We start from the raw sequence: 23,311 nt of genomic DNA, 5'->3' as shown, positions 1-23,311 counted from the left end.
GCCACGGCCACGCAATGCTTCCCAAGTCACCTCTTGTGCTCGGGATGATGCTCTGCCGGGCGGCTGGACCAATCTCACCCCTCGCTGCCAGTCGAAGGAGAGCCCCTTCGCTCGAGTTCAGCTGCCCATTTCCACCTCCTCCCTGGTCCCATGTCATATGTTTTTTGGGCACGTCACTGCTCTTGGCTCACGAAGCCAGCTAGGAGAGCAGCCCACCTCCGTTGCTGCTGGGTTAGTCTTCTGCTGGATTATTCTTCTGCCGGCTTACTGAGCTAAACTGGCTGGGAGACGAGACATACCCTTGGAGCCAAGGTGGTGTAAGCAGTGAGAGCAGCTCCTGGAAGGGATGAAGGGAGAAGAGAGGTTGTCCATGGTGGTGAGACATCAGGGTGGCTCAGTCTCATCTAACTTGGTCCTCACCCCTGCCTGGTGCCCTCCTGTCCGCTGGGCTGTGGCTCAGTCAGTCAGTGACAGGGTGGATCGGGAGATCAGGTGAAACGATGGGGAGGTTGCTTCTCTTTTTTCCCTTGGGATACATGCAGCCAAGACCAATTCCCTGATCTAGATCACTGCCTGGCTTTATGGAGAGCTCTATGGGCAGACACAACAGTGTGGGGAAAGGCAGAGCAGGGTTTGCTTAGCCCATCTCTGCTGTTAAAAAATGTTCTTTGGAGCCTTGGGGACCAGACCTGAACCTAAATTTTAGGTTTCTAAGAGGGCATCTCTTTGGGTAAGCGCTGATGTTTCCTGTGGAGTCAACAAAGGAAAACAAAAACAAAACTTTTGGAGTTTTCCAGGTCCTGTTCCTTTAGTTTTAAATGCCTAGGCTACGTGGACTGGGTTTTGCACAGTAAACAGCAAGCCACAGCAGTGGTATTTTTGAGATCCGCATGATCATGTTACTCCCAAGAGGCAGCAGTAAATACAGCCTCACTTCTCACTACTCCTACATGAATGTGGACGTGTGGCTGGTTGCCTGTAGGTGAACCCTGTGTGGAGTATCTGGGACCATATGGACTGCATACAGCTCCTTCACCACTATACGTCCAGATATGTGCCATGGCTATGAACATTCACCCTCATGTGGCCAGATATCCCGAGTTATGATCCAAAGACTACATCCATTTCCACTGAACGCCTGGATATGCATCTTGCCTTAGTTGTTCTAGTGCCTACAATACATAATGTGCCTCCAAAATACAGCCATAACTACCTCAAAAGTTTCTTTGTGATTTCTTTGGGCCATTTGCAATGTTACTGGGAAGTCCCATTGAAACCAGAGCTTTTCAATACGCAGATGCCACACTCGTTATCTGTCCCTGACTAGTTTGATTCACAGAAATTATTTTGATATTACTGATGTCCATCCTGTTAATTCCTCCTGGATGCCCCATAACAAGAGGTAAAAACCACTGCGCCTGGAGTAAAACATAGTTTTGCAGTTGCAGCCTTGCGAGGTTCTGAGCATGGCTAGCATTTACCTGGAGCATGGGTCTTTACAAATTCCTGCAGTAAAACGAGCCTGCCGGTCATGACTTCTCCCTCCGGCCCTCCTGCTGACCCTAGGTGTGCCATCCCTCCACGCACCTCCTGGATGCTGGGTCTCAGCTTTGTTGCACCGATGCATACCGGTTCCAGCACCTGCAAGAAATTAAAGAGCAGTAAAATACTCCCCGGAGCCAGTCGCTCATCCTACCAGCGGACACAAAACCCCAAATTCCTTTCAGATGAGAACATGGGTACATCTGCTTGCAATCATCTTTCTCCAGGCAGCCGGCCTGATTAAGCAGAAATGTGATTCTCCACACTTGGTCCAAGGAGCGCTCAGCAGACGCCTGCAGCCGAGGGGCTGGGATTCGGGAGAAGGAGAATAAACGCGCCTTTCACGCCCGGCATCCCCGGCAGTCCCGCGGCTCCCGCGCTCGCAGCCTCGGTCGCTTCTTGCCCTCCTTGCAGGAGGCAAGACATGCTGAAATAAAGAGAAACTTGTTCTGTGGCAGGAAAGGTCATTTCTTCTGGCCAGGCATTTGGGAAGGAGACAGGAAGCATATTATTTTAAAGGTAAACTGATAAAATATTTGTTTGCTGGAGGAAGGGGAGGAATGTCAAAAACATGTCAGTGTTCTTCAGAAAAAATTATTGTGGCGTCTTACTCCTGCCCTGACAACAACTGTGGGGTGTTGTAAATAAATGTTTTATTCTTCAGCGGTCTGTAGTCTCATGCAGGGTATTTTCCTTGCTGGAAGGATGCTCTTTGTCCGTCTGTGCACGCGTGTGTGTGTGTGTGTGTGTGCACACCGGGGTGTGAATACACACTCCACAGCAGAGGAGATGGCTGAAAATACTAGAAGTGAGTGGGTGTAGAGGGATATTAGCAGAGTCTTTGGTAATGCTATGGTTTGTTTCTTAATATTTTCTTTATTGCAGCTGACCAACGAGGAAACAACTAAAAATCACTACTTTAATGAAAGCTGCCGTTTGTAGCACCGATGCCTTATGGTTTACGTACTTTTGTAGATTTGTCAGATTCCATTTCAAAACTTGCCTTCCGTGCCGCTACACAAGAGGACTGAAGAAGTAATTTATAGGTGCAGTTAAGAATGCCATGTTTGGGGAATAAAGGGAAAGTATTTATTTTTTACAAAAGCAAGCTCGGAGACTGAGTAGCTTAGCTTCACTGTGATTCCTGAAAGCGAGCTGAAGGCAGCGGCCACACTATTACTTTTAATCCTCAAATCTGATCATCAGTTAATATGTTTGTAACGGCTCGGTTGCTCCCCCTCCCAAGGCTGGTTTTTGCCAGCTCCTAGTCCAGATATAACCTGAGGACTTGAACCAGGTCTGCGGGAGGCGTGCTCCGCCAGCGTGGCGATGCAGTCGTAGCCACAGGGCACGCGTGTCCCAGCCCGGCTGCTGCATCCCTCCGGCTGGACCCATTAAAAGGGTCAGAATTGACGATTCGCCACGTCCCCGGCTAACGAACGCGGCCGTGCAGGGAAACGCTGGGCAGGGGGACTGGGGAGAGGCAGTCTGCTTTGCGGTTGCTGTTTGGAGGCACGCGGTTAAATCAGGCACCGACTTCTCCTAAACTCGTTGAACTGAACTCTTGCCAAGACCTGCCAAGGTCTTGTTTTAGGCCAAGCAATATTCTCGGCCTCAAACAAATGCCTAAGAGAGAGGAGAGCTCTCCTGAACAAGTCTGACTCTAGGCATTTTAGGAATCTAGCTGGTTTAAGGAAGCTTTTAATGTGACAGTAGGGTGGAAGAACATTGTCCCCTAGCAAGTGCAGGGAACGGTGATGGACAGACAGTGTTTTAAAAAAATTTTCCATGCAGGGGTCTATTCACTTGTCTGCATGTTTGACTGTTGCAGTTTATTCACCTGCATTCATGTACAAGTGCAGAATTTTAAGGGGACAGTAGGATGACCTGTGCTAGTGCATGAAGATTCAAAGGGAAACATCTGTCATTAAAAAACAATAGGGGAAAACAATTATTTAGCACAGGCTGGAATACAGAAATGTTTGCATGCTGTGTTTGGCTTGACTTACTATAGGCAAGACTTAATGATGTACAGAAGGGTTGTCTGAAAGAAGCTGTGCGGGGTCTGATATTTTCTGGGGCTTCTCTCCTGAATGTTCATTTGGATGTTGCACCACACTGACACTGTAATAAATCCGTGCGGGTATTATTTAGAGGTCTTATACTCAATATCTTTTTTCTAATACTGCTTCATTCCCTGTGAATGCTAATGCGGATATACGGAGATGAGCAGCTCTCTGCTGATAGACATAGATGGGATGCCCTTAAGGCTGTGTCAACAGCTTCTGAAAATATTGATTGCCAAGTGTGGTTACTGAGAAAAGATGCTAAAGCCTTTGGAACTGAACAGTTAACAGAGCGTGGATCAAACCTGGATTTTCGCTTATAGGAAGGATAAGCCCTTATGTCAGTCCATCCCTATGGCAGTCAGCCAGTCTGATGGTTGGGTCGCGGTGTAGCAATGGGAAAATGCACATCTTTCTTTGTTACTCTGCTTTGTGAGGGCTGTGCTTGCAGAGAATATTCTTACCACTCGCCACGCAGCTTTCATCCTCAGCAGGAGGCACAAGTCTTTAACTTCTGAGAGTAAATGTAATTTGTCAAGGCCTTGCAGAATTGGGTCCCGCTCTTGCCCCTTGGTCTTTCGGATCTGTTATGCTACCACCCTTCGCCTGCTCTGCTGCTCACCTGCAGCCCCTCCGCTCCTCGCAGCATTGTCATCAGCCGTCGTCCTTTTTCAGATATTGCCTGAAACCGCTGCTGTGCAATTGATGGGAAAACAATAACGGTTAGGTTGAAGGAAAGTTGGCTTTGGCTGACATTTTTGTGTAAATATGGAGCAATCAATTTCATGGGTGATTTGTAAATGTACAAACTCTACGCTACCGCCTGTCTTTTCCTTCTTTTCGCATCTGAGATGCATTGATTTTAAGGCTAGAAGGCATCACTCTGGGCTGACCACCTACATAATTCAGATTGTCTGACATCCCTGTGTAAACTCAGGTTTCAGGGTCAAGAAGAGTACTTGTGACAGAGACTGTCTTTTAGCAAGAAGCACCCTCCCTCCCTCATTGATTAAGAAAGATCCACGTAGTCCAAGACAATCCTTCTGAAGTTGTTCCAGTGTTGTCCAAGAAAAATGTCTTATACCTTCCACATGCTTGTTAACCCATCTGAGATGATAGATAGATAGATATTCTCTCACAAGTTAGACTCTGAGCCCATTAAACATTCGATTAGGTTATAAGCTCTCCAGAAGGGAAGCTGCTCTGCTACCTGCACAGGCATTGCCGGTGCACAGAATTCAAATATTGGTAAAAAAGATATACATGTTTCATAACTGTAATTGTTCTTGTCACAAGCTCAGCCTCAGATCATTTTGGATAATTCATTCCTGAAGCTGCTCACATAGTCTGGGGAGGGAAGAGGCAGATTATATTTTTTTTTCCAATATATTGCTATGTGGAGAATGTGCTTTGATCTTTGAATAATATTCCTGGTTTGTATTGTTTATTTACATATAAGAGTTTAGTTCTCTGTGTGAGAACTTATTTTTAAATGAAAGTATGTGATGTTTAAGTGAAAACCAGAGATGAATATGAGAGAGAAACCTCTGATGAAATAAGAAGAGGTGGAATTTGTCCATAATGAAACCAAAATGAAGGTATTCTGTCAGCCTTTGTTTTACTTTTTGCTTCTTTTTTTAGCCTAGCCTGGAGTTGTCTGTGTGCTTGCAGGGAAATCAATCTGTGCCTTGGGCAGCAGGATCTCTCCATGGCTAGGGGAGACTGATGGATTGTTTCACATATTGAGACTGTAGGTTTGATGGGAACTGTATAGGAATGGTGACAGTAGTGGAGATTTGAGGGTTTTGGCTTCTTTACTAAAATATATACCTTACAACATATGCTCCTGTTTTTCAGATAAAAAGTCTTCTCTCTGCTATGTATTCCTCCCTTCTTTCTGCTGTGCATTTCTCTTCTCTTCTGTGTATTTCTCTCCTCTTTCTTCTGTGTATTTCTCTCCTTCCTCTCTATACATTTCAGTATGGCTTTTTTTAAGTAAAAAATAAATTAATACATCATGTAAGATTAGTACTATGGAAAAGCTTTTCCATAGGCATAGTTAGTGGCTTTGTAATGATTCAGTGATTTGGTTATATTGGGCTTTTTTTTTTTTTTAAATTGTAACACTATTTCTCATTAAATGGCCAACCCAAACCCCATGACAAAAATTTCCTGTGGAATGATCAAGGGTAAAGTGTTGATTTTACTAAACCCAAGGACAAGTGTTGCATTTGAATCAACAGGACCAGGATTCTTCTTGTCCTGGTGCCTAAAATTAGCTCAGCAGCAGGCCAGGCTAGGTCTCTGAAAAATGTGTTCCCTCATCAGGTGCTGGATGCTTCAAAGCGTGACTGATCTGGGCTCCCCCGGTTTTCTCTTCATTGAAGAAAAAGGCAGCAAACCTATCTGCTCCTGTCTGCTCCCTGCTGCCCAGGGAAGTGGTGGAGTCACCATCCCTGGAAGTATTTAAAAGCTGGTAGATGTGGTGCTTAGGGACATGGTTTGGTGGTGGACTTGGCGGTGTTAGATTTACAGTTGGACTCGATGATCTTAAGGGTTTTTTCCAACCTAAATGATTCTATGATCTTACTGCCTCTGATTAACAAGTGATTACCAACAGTGAAGTTATATTGGATGTTACATACTGTCCCTGCATCTGCATTAATCAACATGAAAAATAAAAGTTTAAATGACCATCTTTAAGAAGACGTTCCTAACCGAGTTATTACTTGAGTGAAAAGAAACAATCTAATACCACTGCATGGCCTCTCCTGATCTGTCATGTACTCATTACTGTGCTCGTGTCTCATTTCTCTAAGGTACAAGAAGTCCTCGAAGGTTTGTCTGCGTGTTTACTCACTCCTGTATGGCTAACCTGGACACACAGGGGAGAGAAAGAGATCAGTGTCACTAGAGCATCACTGTGTAATTACCCTGCTCAGGTCATCCCCAGCTCCAAATAATGTTCAGCTAATATGTATTAGACTTACAGCCTCTGCATCGTTACTAATTACCAGGTGAAAGCATCTTTCCATTGTGGCCATTAGGTGGTAACGTTACCTAATAGAAAAGCAGTCACTGTCCTTTGCTTAGAAGAGTACTACAGATCTGCAGTGCAGGGTGCGAAGAGATGTTAAACCAGGAAAATGTTCTTTAAAGCAAAAATCACTGCAGTCGTCCTTGAAAAAAAAAAAAAAGGAGTTGGACACAAGGGTTTATAGTGGCAGATTTTGAGAAAGGAGGAGGCAAAAGACTTTTGTGTTGGTTTTGGTAGAAGTAAGCGATTCAATCGCTCACCCCACCTTAAAGAATTACAGCCTCAGAATTCCTATTTCTGAAGCAGATTAGCTTTCTGGTTAAAGTGTATATCTGGTCTGGCCCAGAACGGGGCTGTCTTACCCACCAGGACATTTCTGACGGAGAGCAAACCACATGCTGGAGACGGATGGCAGCGTATTAGCTCCCCCGTGCCACATCCATCCCCCGTGGCAAGAGCTCCAGGGCGTAAAAGCAATTAGAGGAGCTAGCAGGGACTTCAGAAGCCTGTCTACATCCACAAACGTGGGCAGGTTCCTCTGCTTGGGTGAAGGAGACCCCGCTTGAGTTCAGAAGCTGTGCAGCCCTAATTAGCACAGATGGAACTAATGGGCCCTGCGGTGAGCTGGGTCAGGCCCCGTGCCGGGTGTTGGGATCGGAGCCCGGCGGTGTTCCCCTCCGGCACCCACCGAACACAGCCCCAGGAGACCAAAAAGCCGGGGATGGGACGCCTGCCCTTCCACGGGAGCCACGTTTCTGTACGACGGCGTTTTGCGAGACCCAGGCGTAGCGGCAGCAGACTGGGATTTAACCTTTCTGAGATAAACGGGATTCTGTAGGGCTCTTATGATTAAAAATACATGCGTGCATGAATACCGGCAGGACAGACGCCTAAATGATCACAACGGGCAAAAAAATCTCCCCTTAAATTTCCATCCCCCGCAGCCGTGGTACTGCCAGGTTGGCACAGGCGCCCTTTGAAGCCTCCGGCATCCAAACGCAGCCGGGTGCAGTGGGGCTTCGTACGGGAAGATTAAAGATGTCACGATCTCTTACTCAGCAGCAGCGGCACGGAGAGACTACAGCGAGGTGCATTCTCCTGGAAACGAACCGAACCGTAAATCAGAAAGGTAATCTAACATCAGATGAACAGAGGCGCGGGCTTGTTCACGGGCAGGGCGCCGGTGAAACTGGAGAGCGCAGATATAAAGCAGAGCCAGCGAGAGCGGCCACCAAGCAGATCAAGGGAGGTGTAAGGTCACACGTGATAACGTCAGGAAGACAAGCGAGGTTTCTGCTCTGATAACCTGAGAACCGTGCCCCGAGCTGGGACGCGCCGCCTGTTATTAAGGCTCCCAAAGGCTCACGTCCGACCCGAGGAGAGAGCGCTCGCCTGCCCTCCGCCGCGGATGGTTTTGCCGAATTTCGACCATTCGGGCAGACGTTTTGCGTGCCGGGGGGCCTGCCTCAGGCAGGCTGGTGGTGCTGCTGAAGATTTCAGCCCGTGTTGTTCCTACCTGCCTGAGAAAGCAGGCAGGGGATCGCAGGTTGGTTTGTTTATGCTAAAAATGCCTGGCGGGCTTCACGTTCTGGCTCCCGTGCTCTGAAACAGGGGCTTCAAACGGAGCGAGGGGTGGCAGCAGCTCTCTGGGATGCACCCCTTTGCCTTCCCCGTGAAAACGACCCCACTTTGTCCTGTTTCAAATTAAAAAAAAGAAAAAAAAAAATAAATTTTAAAGCACATGCTCGGTAGGCGTGCGCCACGTCCCGGCGGGTCTCTGGGGCTCACGTCCACGCTGGTGAGGTTGCAGTGGAGATGCGCGGGGCTTGCTCCCGCGCTGTCGCGCATCGCTGCTGGGACTGAGGCACCGGGAAGGAAACCTTGGGTCGAGGTAACCTGCCACTGCCTCAAAGCCCTTTGCTCCTCCACAAGCAAACTCGTTCTGCTCGTAAACTTCCCCGCAGAGGCAGAAATCCACCCTGGAGCGTGCCCAAATTTAACAGGCATCCGAGTCATCGCTAAAGGGTCACGAAGGCACCAATTTGGCCTGCAAGGGAGCAGTTTTGGGCATTGCTCAAGCCTCAAATGCAAACCGGGAAGAGGAAGCGATCGGAGTGGGGTGCTCGGGCGGGATGGGATCGGTGTGCGTTCAGATCACCCCTCTCTCTGCTCTGCTCGGGCTCGTCAACCGAACCCGACCCCCAGCTATTCCGCAGGGTGCGGTAGACCTAATACCTTCCTCCAGCAAAAAGAAGAAGTTCTGTTTCACCAGTTTCACTCCAGTCCCACTTCTGGCCATACTCTCCCTTCTTCCTTGGCCGCAGCTCTTGCAAACCACCTACTTGAGCCATCACAGCTCACTAGTCTTGAAGAAAACTAGCCCGGCAAGAGTAAACCTGACTATGGGTCTGCTGTTTTAGCACATCAAATTGGCTCCTAGAAGTACTAGAGCCAGTGTAGGTACAAGGGGAGGACCAGGTAGCAGCGGGCAGAGAGGCTTCCTTCTCTTGGTGGTAGCAAGCCACCACATTGACTTAAGCTCTTCAGGGTAAGGCAGCTGCCTTGGGAAGAACAACCCAGTTCCCAGCCGTTCTCCAGTTTGTGCTGGATTCATCAGAAGGTACTGAACCGGGCGCTGGAAAGGCTGTCTCCTTTACAAAGGAAAAGACTCACTTACACTGTTTTGCAAAGGAGTTTAGGGTTGCAGGTGGTGAGGGGAGGAATATTCCTCCAGCTGTGATGAAGGTGCCCAAGTGTTTGAAGGTGGCTGGGCTTGCAAGAAACTCCTCTTCTCGCAGCTTCCCCTGGTCTTGCATTTGCTGACGTGATGGTGGTGTGTCCCCAAACCAGCTTTCTGGTGAAGCACAAGGGAGGAAATCATGCTCTCGTGATGAGGATTTGCTTGGGGGCTTGGGAAGACAGGGAAACCGTGAGAGCCAGGACAGGGCAGCTGGCGGTGGTATGGGATGTTCTTCAGGGAAGGGCTCGGTCACCGTGAACAGCGCGTGGTCACTGGTGAGATGATGTAGCACACGGTCAGAGACCGTTTTTTATTATATCAATAACACCCACCCTATGAGTAAGCCCAGAGTTTTGGGGAAAGAACCGGAACGTGTACAAACCATTAAGACAGCAATAATGTGTAGGAAGAGGGATGCTAAAACCAAATTGCTAAATTTAAGATTTTATGACTTTGCATTTACTAATCTTTGAACAGTTGCAGCCTGTTTCTTGGGTGGTTTTTTTTTCTTCTTTTTTTTTAAAGAGTGTGCGTGCATTCTGGTTGTGAATAATAAAATAAGGGAATGAAAAAAAGTAAAAAATAGCTCAGAAATAAGAGTCCAGAAAAAATGTTCTGAAGCATAAAAAGAAGAGTCCCGAGAGACAGCAGTAAAAGAAAGAGTGATTCGAATGAAATCAGGCTGTGGTAAAAAGACATGTAATGTAATGTACTACAGTCCCTCTCCATCTCCCTTCCTGTTAGATCGGACTCGCAGACTTGCTATATACTTACAGGTTTATCCTAAAAATATACTGGAGGCAGTGAAAGAGAAAAAGGAGAAGGATTTCTTAGAGAATTTTTTGTATCCCTCTGCAGAAAGAAGCAGCCATGATCAGATAATGTTGCCGAACTAATCTGCTTCTCACTGTGCTTATCACGAGAGCAATAAGGTTAATTCTGTAGCGAGGGCAGCAAAGCACTGTCAGTTAGTGACGGGAGGAGGATGGACAGACCAACAGACACCATTTCTTATCTGACAGGGTGAGCCAGAAGCTGCAGAAAATACCAGCAGTAGCCAAGCACAGGGGAAAAAAAAAAAGAAAGACTGTATTTTAAGCTATCTTCTATGGAAAATATAAACACTAATATTAATTAATGACATGGACCGAAGTAATGGTGCGACCAGGTGAGATGCAGTGGGTGAAATGTGTCCCATACCATGTGTCGAGGCCAATGAGACTCATAGCCAGCAACAAATAAACTTTCCTTAAAGCAAACGTGTTTGTCCTGGGACTTGGGGCTGGTCCTGTCACTGTCAGGAGGACTCTGGAGCAGTAGGAGAAATAGTATGAAACTCAAAATGTTTTGGAAAGAACTGACCAATGACTTAAATGCTCTTCCTTCTGTTTGGAAGGAAAACGACTCCTGCAGTTTTCTTGGAACAGGCTGCAGAAAGCAATCTGGGGTGCCAAGTGCCTCTGTCCTAAGGCTAGCGACCAGGCCTATATGGCTGGGAGAGTTTGTAAAATCCTCATAAACAGAAAATAATAATTTTCTCAGTGTCGGGAACACTGTTCAATGCTGCCCTGTTCTTGATCAGATGGGTTATTTTAGCAGATCATCAAAATCTTCATGGTGCTTCTTTGCAAAAGACAAAGTGCCATCTCCTGCAATCCTTGGCCAATTTCCAACTTATCTATTTGCCTACTAAGTTAGTAAGCTCATGGCAGGTCCCAGTATTTTACCATAAGTCTTGTTATATTTGGTGGGTTTTTTTCCTTGAAAATCCAGCTTTGGGAGTCCTGTGATTATATGAGCATTTAATCTACACTACATTTAAAAAAATTACTGTGTTGAACTGCTTGAAAACATGAAGCTTAATAAAAGAAGGAAAGAATCCAAGATCAATGTTTTTAACACCCTTTTTTTTGCTTTGAATTTCTGAATATCCTCGAAAGGTCATTACTGATGCTATCTCTTACATTTTAATGAACACAACACAGTTCTCCCAACAGCTCCTGTGATAAGATGCGAAAGCAGAGGTGTCACTCTGCTATTCAGGAATCTCTCTGTACTTAATTTTAGGCAAAATGTACAATAATAATAAAGGCATTCAGACACAAATTCAGTGACGCTTTGGGGCCGAGATTTTTCCCCCGTTTAGTTCAGATCCGTTAAACAGCCACACACGCCCACACCGCTTTAGGTAGTTGTAGAAACCACCGGGCTTAAAACCACAACACGTAAACTCGGAGATGACACAGGGGAAACGGGGTCACCGGAGCAGTTTGGTGAAACAGGCAGCGAGCTGCAGAACTGTTTAACAAAATCAGCTGGAATCTTATCTGCTTACCCCCAAAAAACGTACACAAAGTCCTGCAGGCTCCGAAGACAACGCTGGCCGGCAGTAAGGCTCGGCGATCGGGATTCCTCCGGCTCCGTCGAGCTCCTTGCCTGGCTCCTGCCCGTTGTTTCTCAAGGTCAGGCTCAGAGCAGCTTTCTTTCGGATTGCTCCCAGATTTCTGCCTCGACACGCAGGCTAGCCTCATGCTGGGGATGGGGCGAAACCCGCCAGCTCCATCCTGCTATCCTGGCGCGGGCATCCCTCCGATTAGCGTTCCTCATTACGCTAAGGGGCTTGACGGAGTTTTACACGGCGCGTGAAAGGGGCCCTGCTCACCGCTCCTCATCCCGGAGCCGTCTGCGGAACAGTCCTGCTGACGACGTTAATTAACATCTTTCAACAAATTTTTGACACCAGGAGTCTACCGTTATCACCAGTGGTGATGAAAGACCGTTAACGGAATGACGTCATTAGCGCAGACTTGATTACCTAGAGCCCTCGGGGATGCTGCGAGGCTGTGCTCCCAGCACCGGCGTGCTGGTGGAAGCAAACCAAGCCCTAAGACAAGCCTTAAACTCCTCCGTGCTGTTTTAAAGAGGGTGATGCCACTGCTGATAGAGCCCAGGAAAACAGCGCAGTATCAGTTGCACACACAGCGGCTGTGTTTTTACGTGGCAAATAGCAGAAAGGGGTACCACAGGCATATTAATGAACATGGATGCTCATTTGAAGGTAAATACTTCCAATAAAGGTGCAGTAGTTGCAAGCTCAGCAGAAAAAAAATGTGTCTTGCTACAACACCAGGGCAACGCTGCCTTAGTCCTTAAAACAACCTAGACAGGAAATAAAGATTGCTACTGGGAAAATACCCGTCACCTTTCACCGCTGCCTTTGAAAATAAGTGTTGTTATATTTTTACACAACTTTTTTACTTTATGTCAAAAATTTCTGTGCCTTGAACTGAGAAACTGACCTCTTCTGGGAAGATACTGCACTCAGTTTAACCCTAAGCATTATATTCTTCTGTCAATCACTTCTTCCACCACTAGAGCAACAATTTTCTACAATAACCTTGCACTTGAGTCAATCCATTCTCTGGGTTTCGCCAGATAGCATTTTATCTCAGCGGTTTCTTGAGTCATCGTGATATATTTGGTATACAGAGGAGGTTTTGTGCTTTGTACTCCCTTGGCCCAGAGGCACCAAGTACCTGAAGTCCTGCAGAGGCCCAGCTCCCACGCAAGGCTCGTTACAAACCGACCAGCAGAACAAAACACCCTTTGCCATTACCAGGAGAGCAGCAGACCATAAATATTCATCAGTTATCGCCCTGGTTTTATAAATTACCTACATCATGGCTGTTTCATGTAGCCTTACATAGGTGCTCTTCGCTTCTGTCCCTTCTAGCTATATTCTGCAACTAGCTATCCAAAAACCTCGGGTGGTTTTAGTGAAGAGGCTGGCAACATTAAGCTGATGAAAGAGTGCGTTGATTCAGCAGAAGGGGTGTTTGCTTCCAACACGCGGTGTTAAGTCCGCTGCCACTTGAAACATGGGGCTGTAGGGGAAAAAAAACCACTCAAAAGCAGTGACAGAAAGAAAAAGCTAATTTTGGTTCCCAGTTGCATGGGAGTTGAGCTGGGACACGGGTCTCCTACGCGAGTGCTTCCATCACAGGGGTTTGGGAGTTGCTCTGCCCCTCCGAGCCACTTCGGCTGGAGCGACCGCATTGATTTTTCAAGCTGTTGCTGCTGCCGCTTCAGCCGGGATGAGCAGAGAGGCGTGAGCTCAAGGGTGCTGGGGGATGGAGGGAGGCAGGGGAAGGGCTTTGGGTGCAGCTCCAAGTACGGTTTTCACAAGGGGAGAGATGCGCGGGGCGATGGGGACGGTCACCCGAAGCGACGATTCACACCGGGGAACCCGTGCCGCTGCCGCTGCTGTGTTTTATGATGTGTGGGAAAGCCAGGCACAGGGTCTCGTCCCGCTCCCACAATTAGCTGTGCCTGAAAATAGCACTGAATCTCATCACGGGGAGTTGCCACACCACCGCACAGCTCCCTCGCCATACATATACATATATATAGACGCGTATCCGATACACTTATTTATATACAACTACAATATATACACCGTGTGTACACATACTGATCTGCAACCAATTTGGAAACAATCTTTGGATCAGGGAGCTGATGCCCTGGTGGTCGCCAGATTTCTCACAAGCAGGTTACAGAGAGAGCCCGGCTCTTCTTCACCCCCCCTTAAATCCCCCCCGCGCTCCCGGCTGGACCCTGGCACAGCTTCAGCAGGAGGCGAGACGCCCGTGAAGTGCCGTGGGTCTCTGCCGCGAGGGAAGAGAGAGGTTTGTGTCCGAGGACGGGCAACGATTTCGTTAGGCTTCATCTGGGGTGTTTCTGGCATTTGCAGGGGAAGGAGCTGAGAGAAGCCGAATTCACCGAGGGAAGCTGAAGTCCGGATTAGGAAAAGGCAGCGTAAGTTTAGGCACCGTTACAGTTACGGTCCTGCTGAGCAAGGACTTTCAGTTTGTGAGTTCGGCTTTCGGTCCCTGAGGTCTTACTATAAGCTAAACCTGTCTATATGTAGAAAAAGAAAGCCGAATTATTTTTTTAAAGCTGAGCGGTTAAAATGCATTGCGGTTTTCTGTGGACTTGAGGGGTGGGAGGGAGGGAGAGGGAGAAAAAAACCTGAACTAAGCCACCTTTGGTCGATTCTGATTTTGTTTTCCCACCAAGACAAGCTCTTGCTTTTCGTCTGCTGTTACAGGCAACTGACAAACGGGTTTTACGTGTAGAGAAATGTTAAATGACGTGCTACAGCTATTTATTTTTTTTTAATTCCCCTGTAAGAAAAGCTTGCATGAGCTGCTGAAAGGTCTTTGCCAGTTGCACCGAATTATGCGTAACCACCACAAAAAAAAAAAAAAGCAGCGCTGCTGGGAACTGGCAAACTGTGCCATGCCAAACAAAAGCCTGGATGCCTCGTCCTGCCGAAACTCATCTCACTCCACCTTCGAACGCAAAGGGCACACGACCACGGGAGCCCACGGCTGCCGATACCGGGAGCGCTCCCTGCCCCTCCCCGTGGCGTCGGGTCGGGTCGGACCGCTCCGGCTCCGGTTCTGGCTCCATCATCTCCATCTTCCTCCCGCCCAGGTGGGTCGCCGCCATGCCGCTGCCGTGCCCCCGCGGGGCCCTGCCTGGGGCTGCCTTCCTCCTCCTCATCTTCCTCCCGCTGCTCTGCACAGCCCCCGGTGAGTGAGTGCGGGCTGGGGTGCGGGGAGGGAAATTCTAACCCGAAATGTCTCAGGGAGTGGGAAAAAGCCTTCCCCTGGCCTCCCGTGTGGGTGAATGCTTTCAGTCCCTCCAAAAGTTGTGCAAGTTGAACATTTTTTTTTTTTTAAAGAGCTTGTTTTCCAGTGAATAAAGCATTTGGGAGCAGCTGAGTACTCGCAGGTCTCCTGTTGCACTGCCCAGCCCTGGGCTAAATTAAAGCCTTGGATCCCTTCTGGGAAAGGGCTTCAGCAGGACGACAACTTTGATGTGCTTTGGGACTTTTCTGCAAGGAAAAATTTTGCAGCATTGGTTGTTAGCATGCCCCTCACTCCCTGTGACAAGGGTTTTCCAGGATTATCCTGCCACCCTGGACGCTGTGTCGCAGTACTGTCACCAGCTGCGGTCTTCTGCTGAAAAATATAATAATTTAATTGGTGAAGAAGGCCAGTATTGGGGTGCCCTGGCCAAGAAGAGCTGGGGAGAGCATGCTGGAGTGTCAGAAGCTTCCCTGCAGCATATGTTGCGCTCGAGCATGGAAACGGGAGCAAAGGGAGGCATTGGGAGAAACTTGCTGTTGAGCTGGAACTGTGGCAAAAATAATTCCAGTATTTTTTGAGATACGATATTTTTTTGGTTGTTATTTCCTTCTTAGTAAATGCCTGTGTTTAATTTTTACTTGTCTAGATGTTTCAAGGGGAAATAAGCTTAAAATGATGCTTCAGAAACGCGAAGGTAAGTAAAGAGACAACAAAGTGCTTTCCCTTATTTTTCCTTTGAGGCAGTCGCTATCGGTCAAAGCGCTGTCCCTCTGCCTCCGGCTCCAAGCAGGCAGAGGAGCAGCGTACAACTCCCCGTTCAAAGCCAGTAGCTCACAGCCGCTCTCGCTACGCACCGTACCAAAACCTCCGCACGTACGGAGCCTGTGCCTGCGTGTCCGTTTGGGACTCGGAATTGGCAAGGCCGGAGGCTCTACTTACCGCAGCCCCCTCCGAAAACCAAGTTTCCCAGCCGCAGGCAGCGTGCCTGTGTTTTGCTCTGCGCAGCGTATAGCACCTACCTTTTCCAGCACGTGCACGGCAGACGTGGCATTTATCCGGTTTATTCTGGGAAGTCACAAGCTTTTCCAAGGAATTGCAATGCATGGAAAGACTGCTGGCTCAGGCGCAGAGAAGAAAACGTGCAAAGCGGGCTTGCTCGCGATGCTTTGACTTGTTCCCTTTGTTCTCTTGGCCCCTTCTTGGAAGACTGCTTTCTACGCAGTCCAGCAGCAGCCCACTTCTTTGTTCAGGTCCCCTGGTGAGAGGGACCATCCAGGAGAAGGCTTTTGGAGCCTGCAGACAAACATGGCCTAGACCGGGAAGAGCTGCAAAGCCTTGAATTGGTGATGGAGGGAGCACGCAGCCCCTTAATTCCAGCCTCGCTCCCCTTTTCCAGTTGCGCGCTAAAGCGAGCGGGCTAAGTACGCAGTACTGGTTCCCTCGCTGGCAGCGTCCCACGTGTGAGGCTCATTCACGCGGCATTTATTCAGCTGTCCCGCTTCCCAGTAATAACACCCAGCTCCAGCGCAGGGGGAGTTATCAGTTTCCAGCTCATCACTGCAGGGCAGCCTGCCGTTTCCCACTCTTCCCGCGACAACTCATCCATCACTTTTACCTCTCGATTCTCCTGCCCGCTGCAGTCCTTTGCCTCCCCCGTGAGTCTGCCCAGCTCCTGCTTGGTGGTTTTCACATCTCCGCCTAAATTCCCTGTCTGCTCCAGCCTCTTCCCTTGCATCCTCCAAAAATACCCATCCGCACCCAAGTTCTTGGTCTCTCCCTCATTGCAGCGGACCCTCTGAAGCCAAGACATTCCTCCTACTCGTGCTTCTTGTTTCACAGGATGACCAAACATCCTACCACGTTTTAGCATTTCTATGCACAGCAGGGGGCTAGCCAGTCCTCACACCCATACCCTTCCGAGGTACACCTCCCTTCACCAGCTTGTTACTGGTGTTACTCCAGCTTCTTCACGCTTTTTAACTCCACCTCTCATCTTCATTCCCATTTCTGCAACAGCAGCACAGTCTCCTGCTCTCTCCACAAAGCACAAACGCATTGTGTATATGCTCCTTGAGGTTGGGTTTATTTATTTAAATACCTCACTTAGCTTCTGTCCTTGAGCTCAGAAGAGCTTTTTGAAAATCCAAGAGAATGAGGGCAGCTGAGAAATCCTATTACACCGATGATTCCTGGGTTTATTACTGTTACTGCTGCTACCTGCGTCGCGCTGCCAAGCACAAAGGTGATGGCATAATACGAGAAGCATTTTCTTACTTGCTGCAAGCCGTACGCTTCAGGCTGACTAAAAATTTCCTGGCATGCCTTTTTTCTGGGGGGGTGGGGGGGGAATTAATTTCAGCCCCTGTTGCCACGAAGCCCGAGGTGTCAGTGAAAGAAGCGGTGGCCAAGGAGTTCCTAAGCAGCCTGAGACGGCAGAGGCGTCAGCTCTGGGACAGAAGCCAGCCCGACGTACAGCAGTGGTACCAGCAGTTCCTCTACCTGGGATTCGACGAGGCGGTGAGCATAAGGCTTTCAAGGGTTGGTAAAGCTTTAGAATACGCGGCTGCGAGCATGGATGCACAGCCACGGGGGCACCCGGGGAGAAGCTGCCCGGCTTCTGTTCACAGATACTGCCATTTCTTTTTTTTAAAGTAGCAAATGTTGCACAGAAATATAAGCTCCATTATTTGTTAGAGATTCCTGCGTTGTTAATCGAAAAAAAGTGACATCAAAATCTCGCGTGGAGCTCTTGCCTGCTACTGGACTTCAGCTTAATGAATTGCAGCCAAAGTTTGCTTTGAGAAATAGGTGACCAGACCCAAAGCAATCAATCGTATTCCAGGAAATTAATTTGGCAGCCTCAACCTAATCAATTTGTTTTTTAACATGGTGAGAAATCCACACCACGCTGGCCGTGACTGGCATTCCTCAATGAAACTGCACTAACATTACCCACCAAATGCAGGCGTGTGCCTCCGTGGCGCGGGCAGCTCCTGACCATCGCGAGCGCTGGCAGCTGTGCCTCCACTCTAAATGTGAAAGGAAAACCATTCAATAACATGCAGCCAACCTCCCTTCAAATGAGGAGGATACATTTTTTTAAAAAAGTTAATTTGTAAGAACACTGGAGTGGCATCAGGAGTTCCCAGCTCTGCTAAACAGATGCTGAAATAGGGTGAAAAATGTGCATTTAGTTGCAGTCCCACATGTAGAATAATTTCTACGTTAATAAGAGGTAAAAATAGTTATAGATGTTGAATTCTTGGCTTCTATCAGCTGCGTGAATATGTTTAATGAGATTGCATTGGCACAGGCAAACTGGAGTACATTTTGGGCCTTCATGCTACGTGGATTGCTTAGAAGATGAATGCACTCATTTTCAAAGCTGGAACAATTAAAAAATAATCCTTTGCTTGGACTGAAATAATGAAGGATACATTTTTTTTGTATACTCCCGGACATTATGCAGATAAAAGTGACTTTTTAACAGCATGGCTATATCCCCCCTCCCCCAATAGGAATAGGAAAAATGGGAAAAGTGGTTTTATGCATCAGAAACTGAAGACTGGGGGCAAATACCAAGAAGTAAGTAATAAGGACAAACCATGCACATAAGATGAATTCTCCTCTGAGTTCCTGTGTGCAATTCAAAAACTGAAATGAGGTCTGTTGTGGGATACAATGAATCCACTTAGTAGGTTTTCTTGGGTATTAAGACACAGTTTTAACAATGAAATAACTGTTTGTTCCAGCAAAGGACTTGGGCCATACTTACCCATTGTGTATTTTGCAAAACTTTTTTTTCAAATCTCAGCCAAAAATATTTCCAAAGAGTCATTCAGATGGAAAGGCTTTAGCTTGGCAAGTATTTGATATCCTTGCACACAGTTTTTCCTCTGCTGTTGTGAGCAGAATTGAACTGCTTCTTACGTTTCCATAGCTAGAAGGCTGCACTGTACCTTCGTTTTTACCCATGCAAAATGGGAGCGAAAGATCACAGGCATAAAACAAAAGCCTGTTGCACCCACTTTGCAGTCAGGGACATCGTAACTAAAGGCACGGAGCAATGGAGAACCAAACCTTTAAAGTGCAAAACAGTGACATGTTTTTATAGTCCACCACTGAAAAGGTAATAGAAATATTAAAGGTGCTCAGTGCATGTTTCAGCTGCAGGCGCTCTCGGTTTAAGCAGCTGAGAGTAGGCAGAGGGGGCAGGTCCCAGGTGGGGCTGGGCAGGACAGTTCCTGCACTCCGGACCCTGATAATCCCATAGAAGAGGTAGGTACAAGTCACAAAACCCCTCAGATCTAAAGATCTCGTTTTGACAAATACGCAAAGGATCTGAGTTTCTGAAAGAGAACCTCTTGCACCACTTCTGTTTCACTCTCTTCGTTGTAAAGTTCCAGGCTTGGAAAGCAAGTATTTTCTTTTTTTGGCAGAAATTTGAAGATGACATCTCCTACTGGACAAGCTTAGGGCGTGCTCGTAATGAATACTATGGTGGATACTACCAACACCACTACGATGAAGATTCCCCAATTGGCCCACGAAATCCACACACCTTCAGGCACGGAGCAGGTGTCAACTATGATGATTACTAATGCCATTTATCTTACTATAGCTGGTGCCTATAGGGCTGCATTGGGCAACGCTGAGTCCTCCCTCAGTCAGAATGACCCTGCTTTCCTTCTATTCATCTAAAATAGCAAGAGTAAAGGAACTGCCAGACTTTGAAGCAAGCAACATGAAGGTTTTTTTAATTATCTTTACTTAGTAGTACACTATATATAAAGTGCTATAGAAATAAAGCTTTTTTGATAAAATAAACAGGTTGCCATTATTTAGTAGAGTTTGTAACAGCAAGTTTCATTCCAACTGTATTACTACAGATTCCTTTTCAAAGGGCTTTTCCATTTGCTCTCCTTCAATCAATTGCAAAATTACATTTTATCATCTAGTTTGGCATATAGAATACATAATATAAGCCAATACATTTCAGATGTGCCTGCTTATTCAGGTTTGTGTCAACAAATAAATCCTATTATTCTTGCGGAGAAAAGAAAAAAAAAAATATTCCTCTCAACTGAAGTGCTGCCTTGTTGCCTCCTCTGCTATTTCCATACCTACTGTGCACAGCCCTCCAGACCTGAGTGACGTGGCACTTCTAGTGCCTGTTGGGGCAAGGACAGAGATGTTCACAAAAGCTAAATTCAGTGCAGAGGAGCTCACCTCCCTGCAGAGCCTGTGAAAGGAAAGGATTCTCCAGGGAAAGGGCTCCGTGCAGCAACCTGCCGTCAGAAGTAATCGCCCAGACGCAGAGCATCTAACCTGAATGGCTGCAACCCCTCCCGGGCACGATAACCCAAAGGTTATCTTTAACGAATACTCCCCTTTGTGGCCTTTCCACTTAGCTGAAAGCTTTCAGTCTGGAATAAAATAACAAACTAAGCTATTTAAAATGAAGGTAGTATCAGATAGTACCCAACGCAGTCCCCAGACATAATTTCCTACCGTGAAGTTCTCTCTATCCCCAATTCAAACTGGAATCTAGACACATCAACATGTATCAGAGACTAGGCATTTGTTAACGAAGTAGAGTTGATTAAAGGGGGGGGGTTGGTTGGTGGGGTTGCATGTGTTAAGAACCCCAAAATACAACCAACTTTTCTACCACAGCAACATCAGCCATGTCACTGCTTCTCTCCCGTTATTGTAAAGTCCTCAGGCAGACCTAAGCCTGGGAGGGAGATTTCAGCTGTCCGGGGCTTCAGGAGGAGCTTGGTGGGGGAAAGCCCTGCTGGAGCTTGACAAGCACAGAGGACGGGGAAAGGGCAGGTGAGGAAGGTTGGCTGCTCCATGACTTCTGGAGCTGAAGAATTGGGATAAAGAGAGAGATGAAATGCATACTGCAAACTCTAGCAGTCAGAGAAAACAGCATGGACGCTTTAGCTGTCTGTCACCTAAAGCTTACAAGAAATTTCCAAAGCATGGATCATGGTAACACCATTCTTTACACTTCACTTACTTCTTTCTTAACTCTGAGTGTATTTCCCAATCTTTCACTTAAAGCCCCCGCTGCGTGATGGACTGGTGTCCAGGAGAGGCAGCCCAGCACTATCCTGCTCCCTGCAGCAACCCTTCCAGGTTTTTGCCGAGGGAGCCAAATTGAACAAACATGCTACTCGCTTCTCCTCTGCACGCACAGATACGCGCTAGCCTAACGTGCTCCAAAAACTCAGCTTCCCCCTAGGTTTTGGAGCATTTGCTCTTAGTGGAATCCTTGCCAGTTTAATCGGTTTAAACTGGCGTATTTCCTTGGTAGAAGACCCTTTATTCCAAATACAGAATAATCATTCTGAGTCAAGCACATGCTCTTTTGCACAGTTGGAAAACACCTATTCCTAGAAGAATACTTTCATTTTGTGTCCTATCAAAAAAATGCACCGAATTTGGCAATGTTTGAACATGCTGATAATTTCCAACTTTTCCCAGAATATAAAACAACCGGGAATTCAGACCTGCTGAATAAGGAAGAATTAAAAAAAGTGCTGTAAATAAATACCATCCCTCTCTAGGCCATGGTAAACTGTGTCCATTCCTGCAGGCTGACTCAGTCCAGCAGCTTTCTGTGCCTTGCAGACTCACAACAAAGATTACAATCTCTCTCTTTTGGATGGTCTTAAGAGAAAAAAAAGAAAAAAATCTTTTCCATTACTTTGTGCTGCACGCTGAAGTTTCCCACCATGTACTGGGTCTGGCTGGGATAGAGTTAAGTTTCTTCATAACAACATGTATGGTGCTGTGGTTTAGATTTGAGAGTAAACCAGTGTTGATAACCCAACATATCAATAATATTTTAGTTATTGCTGAGCAGTGTCTGCACAGCATCGAGGCCTTCTTGTTTCCCACGCCGGCCCCCAGCAGGTAGGCTAAGGGTGGGTGAGAGCTTGGGAGGGGACACAGCTGGGACAGTCTGCTGGTCAGTGCCCTTTGCATCACCTTTTTTTTCACCCCCTTCTTTCTTTCACTTATTAAACCACTCTTAACTCTCAAGTTTGCTTACTTTTGCTCTTCCTATTTTCTCCCCTGTCCCACTGGGGTGGGGGGAGTGAGCGGCTGTGAGTACGTAGCTGCGGGCTGGGGCCAACCCACCACAAAGCAATAGCTCTGAGGGGAGGGCACCTTCCCGCTTGCAGAGGGGCCCACCTGATTTGAAGTGCCGCAGTTGCAATGATGCAAAAGTAGAATCATAGAATGATTTAGGTTGGAAAAGACCTTCAAGATCATCAAGTCCAACCATCAAGTACAGGCAATAAGCTACAAAGAATGCAAGCAGGTATGAGCCATCACAGGTTTGAGCAAAAGGAGGAAAACTTAAAAAGAAAATTGTTAAATATGGACAGAGTGCTTCAGAGTTAACTACATTAACAAAGTTAATTTCCTTTGACTATCCCTGTCCCAAAACAGACACAAAACTGCACACCCCCTCCCAGCCTTTCTGTTCTGTTGTGCAGACAGCACAGACCGCTTCACATCATCATCATCATCATCATCACCATCCCCAGCCATCCTGGCATTGACATCACGTAACCTCTCCTGCAAGACAGAAGAGCGCCCATTGTGCATTGTGGCTCCCTGCAGAACAAGAACCGTTTGGCCACAGTCCAGCGCTTCATGTTTCAAGACCCGATGCTGCCACATCCCCATCTGCGGGTGTCAGCCAGGCAAGTCCAGCGGTCGGACTGATAGGGCAGTCCTGCTTCCTCTGCTGATAATACCTGCCAGGTAACCCTTCTGTCAAAGCATGGAAGTACTACTGCCGTGCCCCCCCCAGACACTCTCGTATACACCCCTAAGTCTTGACAAATTTTTCTCTCCAAATCCAGTGTCTTCAGCAGCAGCCTTAAATACATATTTTCTTTTTTTGGGGGGGCCTTCATTTCCTTTAAGTTCCTTCTTGTAACACAAACACATTAGGGATGGGGGACTGGGCACTTTTATCCCAGGACTGTTTCCCAAGTGGAAGATGGAAGTTTCCTTGCTCAAAACAGCTTTCTCTGCAAAGGGGTGGACAGAGCCCAGATTGTTGTGCTTGACTTTGGTAGCACTTAAGGCCACCCCACAGTTCCCTACGGCTTCATGTTTTGGACCTTCCAGCTGCTTCAGCCGTGGCATGGACCAAGGCATTCAGAGGATCCCCCTCCTTGCTGAAGAGCATGTCAAACTAGGGAAAATATAGCAAGAATGGACCAGCTGTTGGTTGTTCCAGGCT

General features: G+C 47.3%; 1 protein-coding gene across 3 annotated transcripts; it reads left to right on the top strand.

Moving 5' to 3' along the window:
• Positions 1 to 1,810: 1,810 nt before the first annotated feature.
• Positions 1,811 to 20,037, top strand: ECRG4 (ECRG4 augurin precursor). 3 transcript variants are annotated; one of them, XM_075057294.1, is made up of 6 exons: positions 1,811 to 2,061; positions 14,136 to 14,200; positions 14,882 to 14,979; positions 15,686 to 15,733; positions 17,399 to 17,556; positions 19,479 to 20,036. In XM_075057294.1, exons 3-6 carry the CDS (start codon positions 14,895 to 14,897, stop codon positions 19,638 to 19,640), a joined length of 453 nt encoding a protein of 150 aa, XP_074913395.1. In that variant the 5' UTR covers positions 1,811 to 2,061; positions 14,136 to 14,200; positions 14,882 to 14,894; the 3' UTR covers positions 19,641 to 20,036. The 3 variants fall into 3 exon arrangements, with proteins under 3 accessions (XP_074913395.1, XP_074913394.1, XP_074913396.1); XM_075057293.1 differs by lacking the exon at positions 14,136 to 14,200 and having other exon boundaries at positions 1,812 to 2,061; positions 19,479 to 20,035; XM_075057295.1 differs by lacking the exons at positions 1,811 to 2,061; positions 14,136 to 14,200 and adding an exon at positions 14,029 to 14,070 and having other exon boundaries at positions 19,479 to 20,037.
• The last annotated feature ends 3,274 nt before the right edge of the window (positions 20,038 to 23,311 follow it).

The sequence above is a fragment of the Buteo buteo genome, chromosome 25 (assembly GCF_964188355.1).
Source record: "Buteo buteo chromosome 25, bButBut1.hap1.1, whole genome shotgun sequence".
NCBI classification, from domain to species: Eukaryota; Metazoa; Chordata; class Aves; order Accipitriformes; family Accipitridae; genus Buteo; species Buteo buteo.
Note: the sequence above shows the minus strand (reverse complement) of the source record. Positions and strands in the feature narration are given on the sequence as shown.

What these genes read in the sequence shown, in the direction of transcription:
- ECRG4 (XM_075057295.1), top strand. Translation starts at nt 14,895, where the DNA reads ATGCCGCTGCCGTGCCCCCGCGGGGCCCTGCCTGGGGCTGCCTTCCTC. An exon ending in GCTGCTCTGCACAGCCCCCG is followed by an intron (nt 14,980 to 15,685) that starts GTGAGTGAGTGC and finishes TTACTTGTCTAG; the next exon opens with ATGTTTCAAGGGGAAATAAG. An exon ending in GATGCTTCAGAAACGCGAAG is followed by an intron (nt 15,734 to 17,398) that starts GTAAGTAAAGAG and finishes AATTAATTTCAG; the next exon opens with CCCCTGTTGCCACGAAGCCC.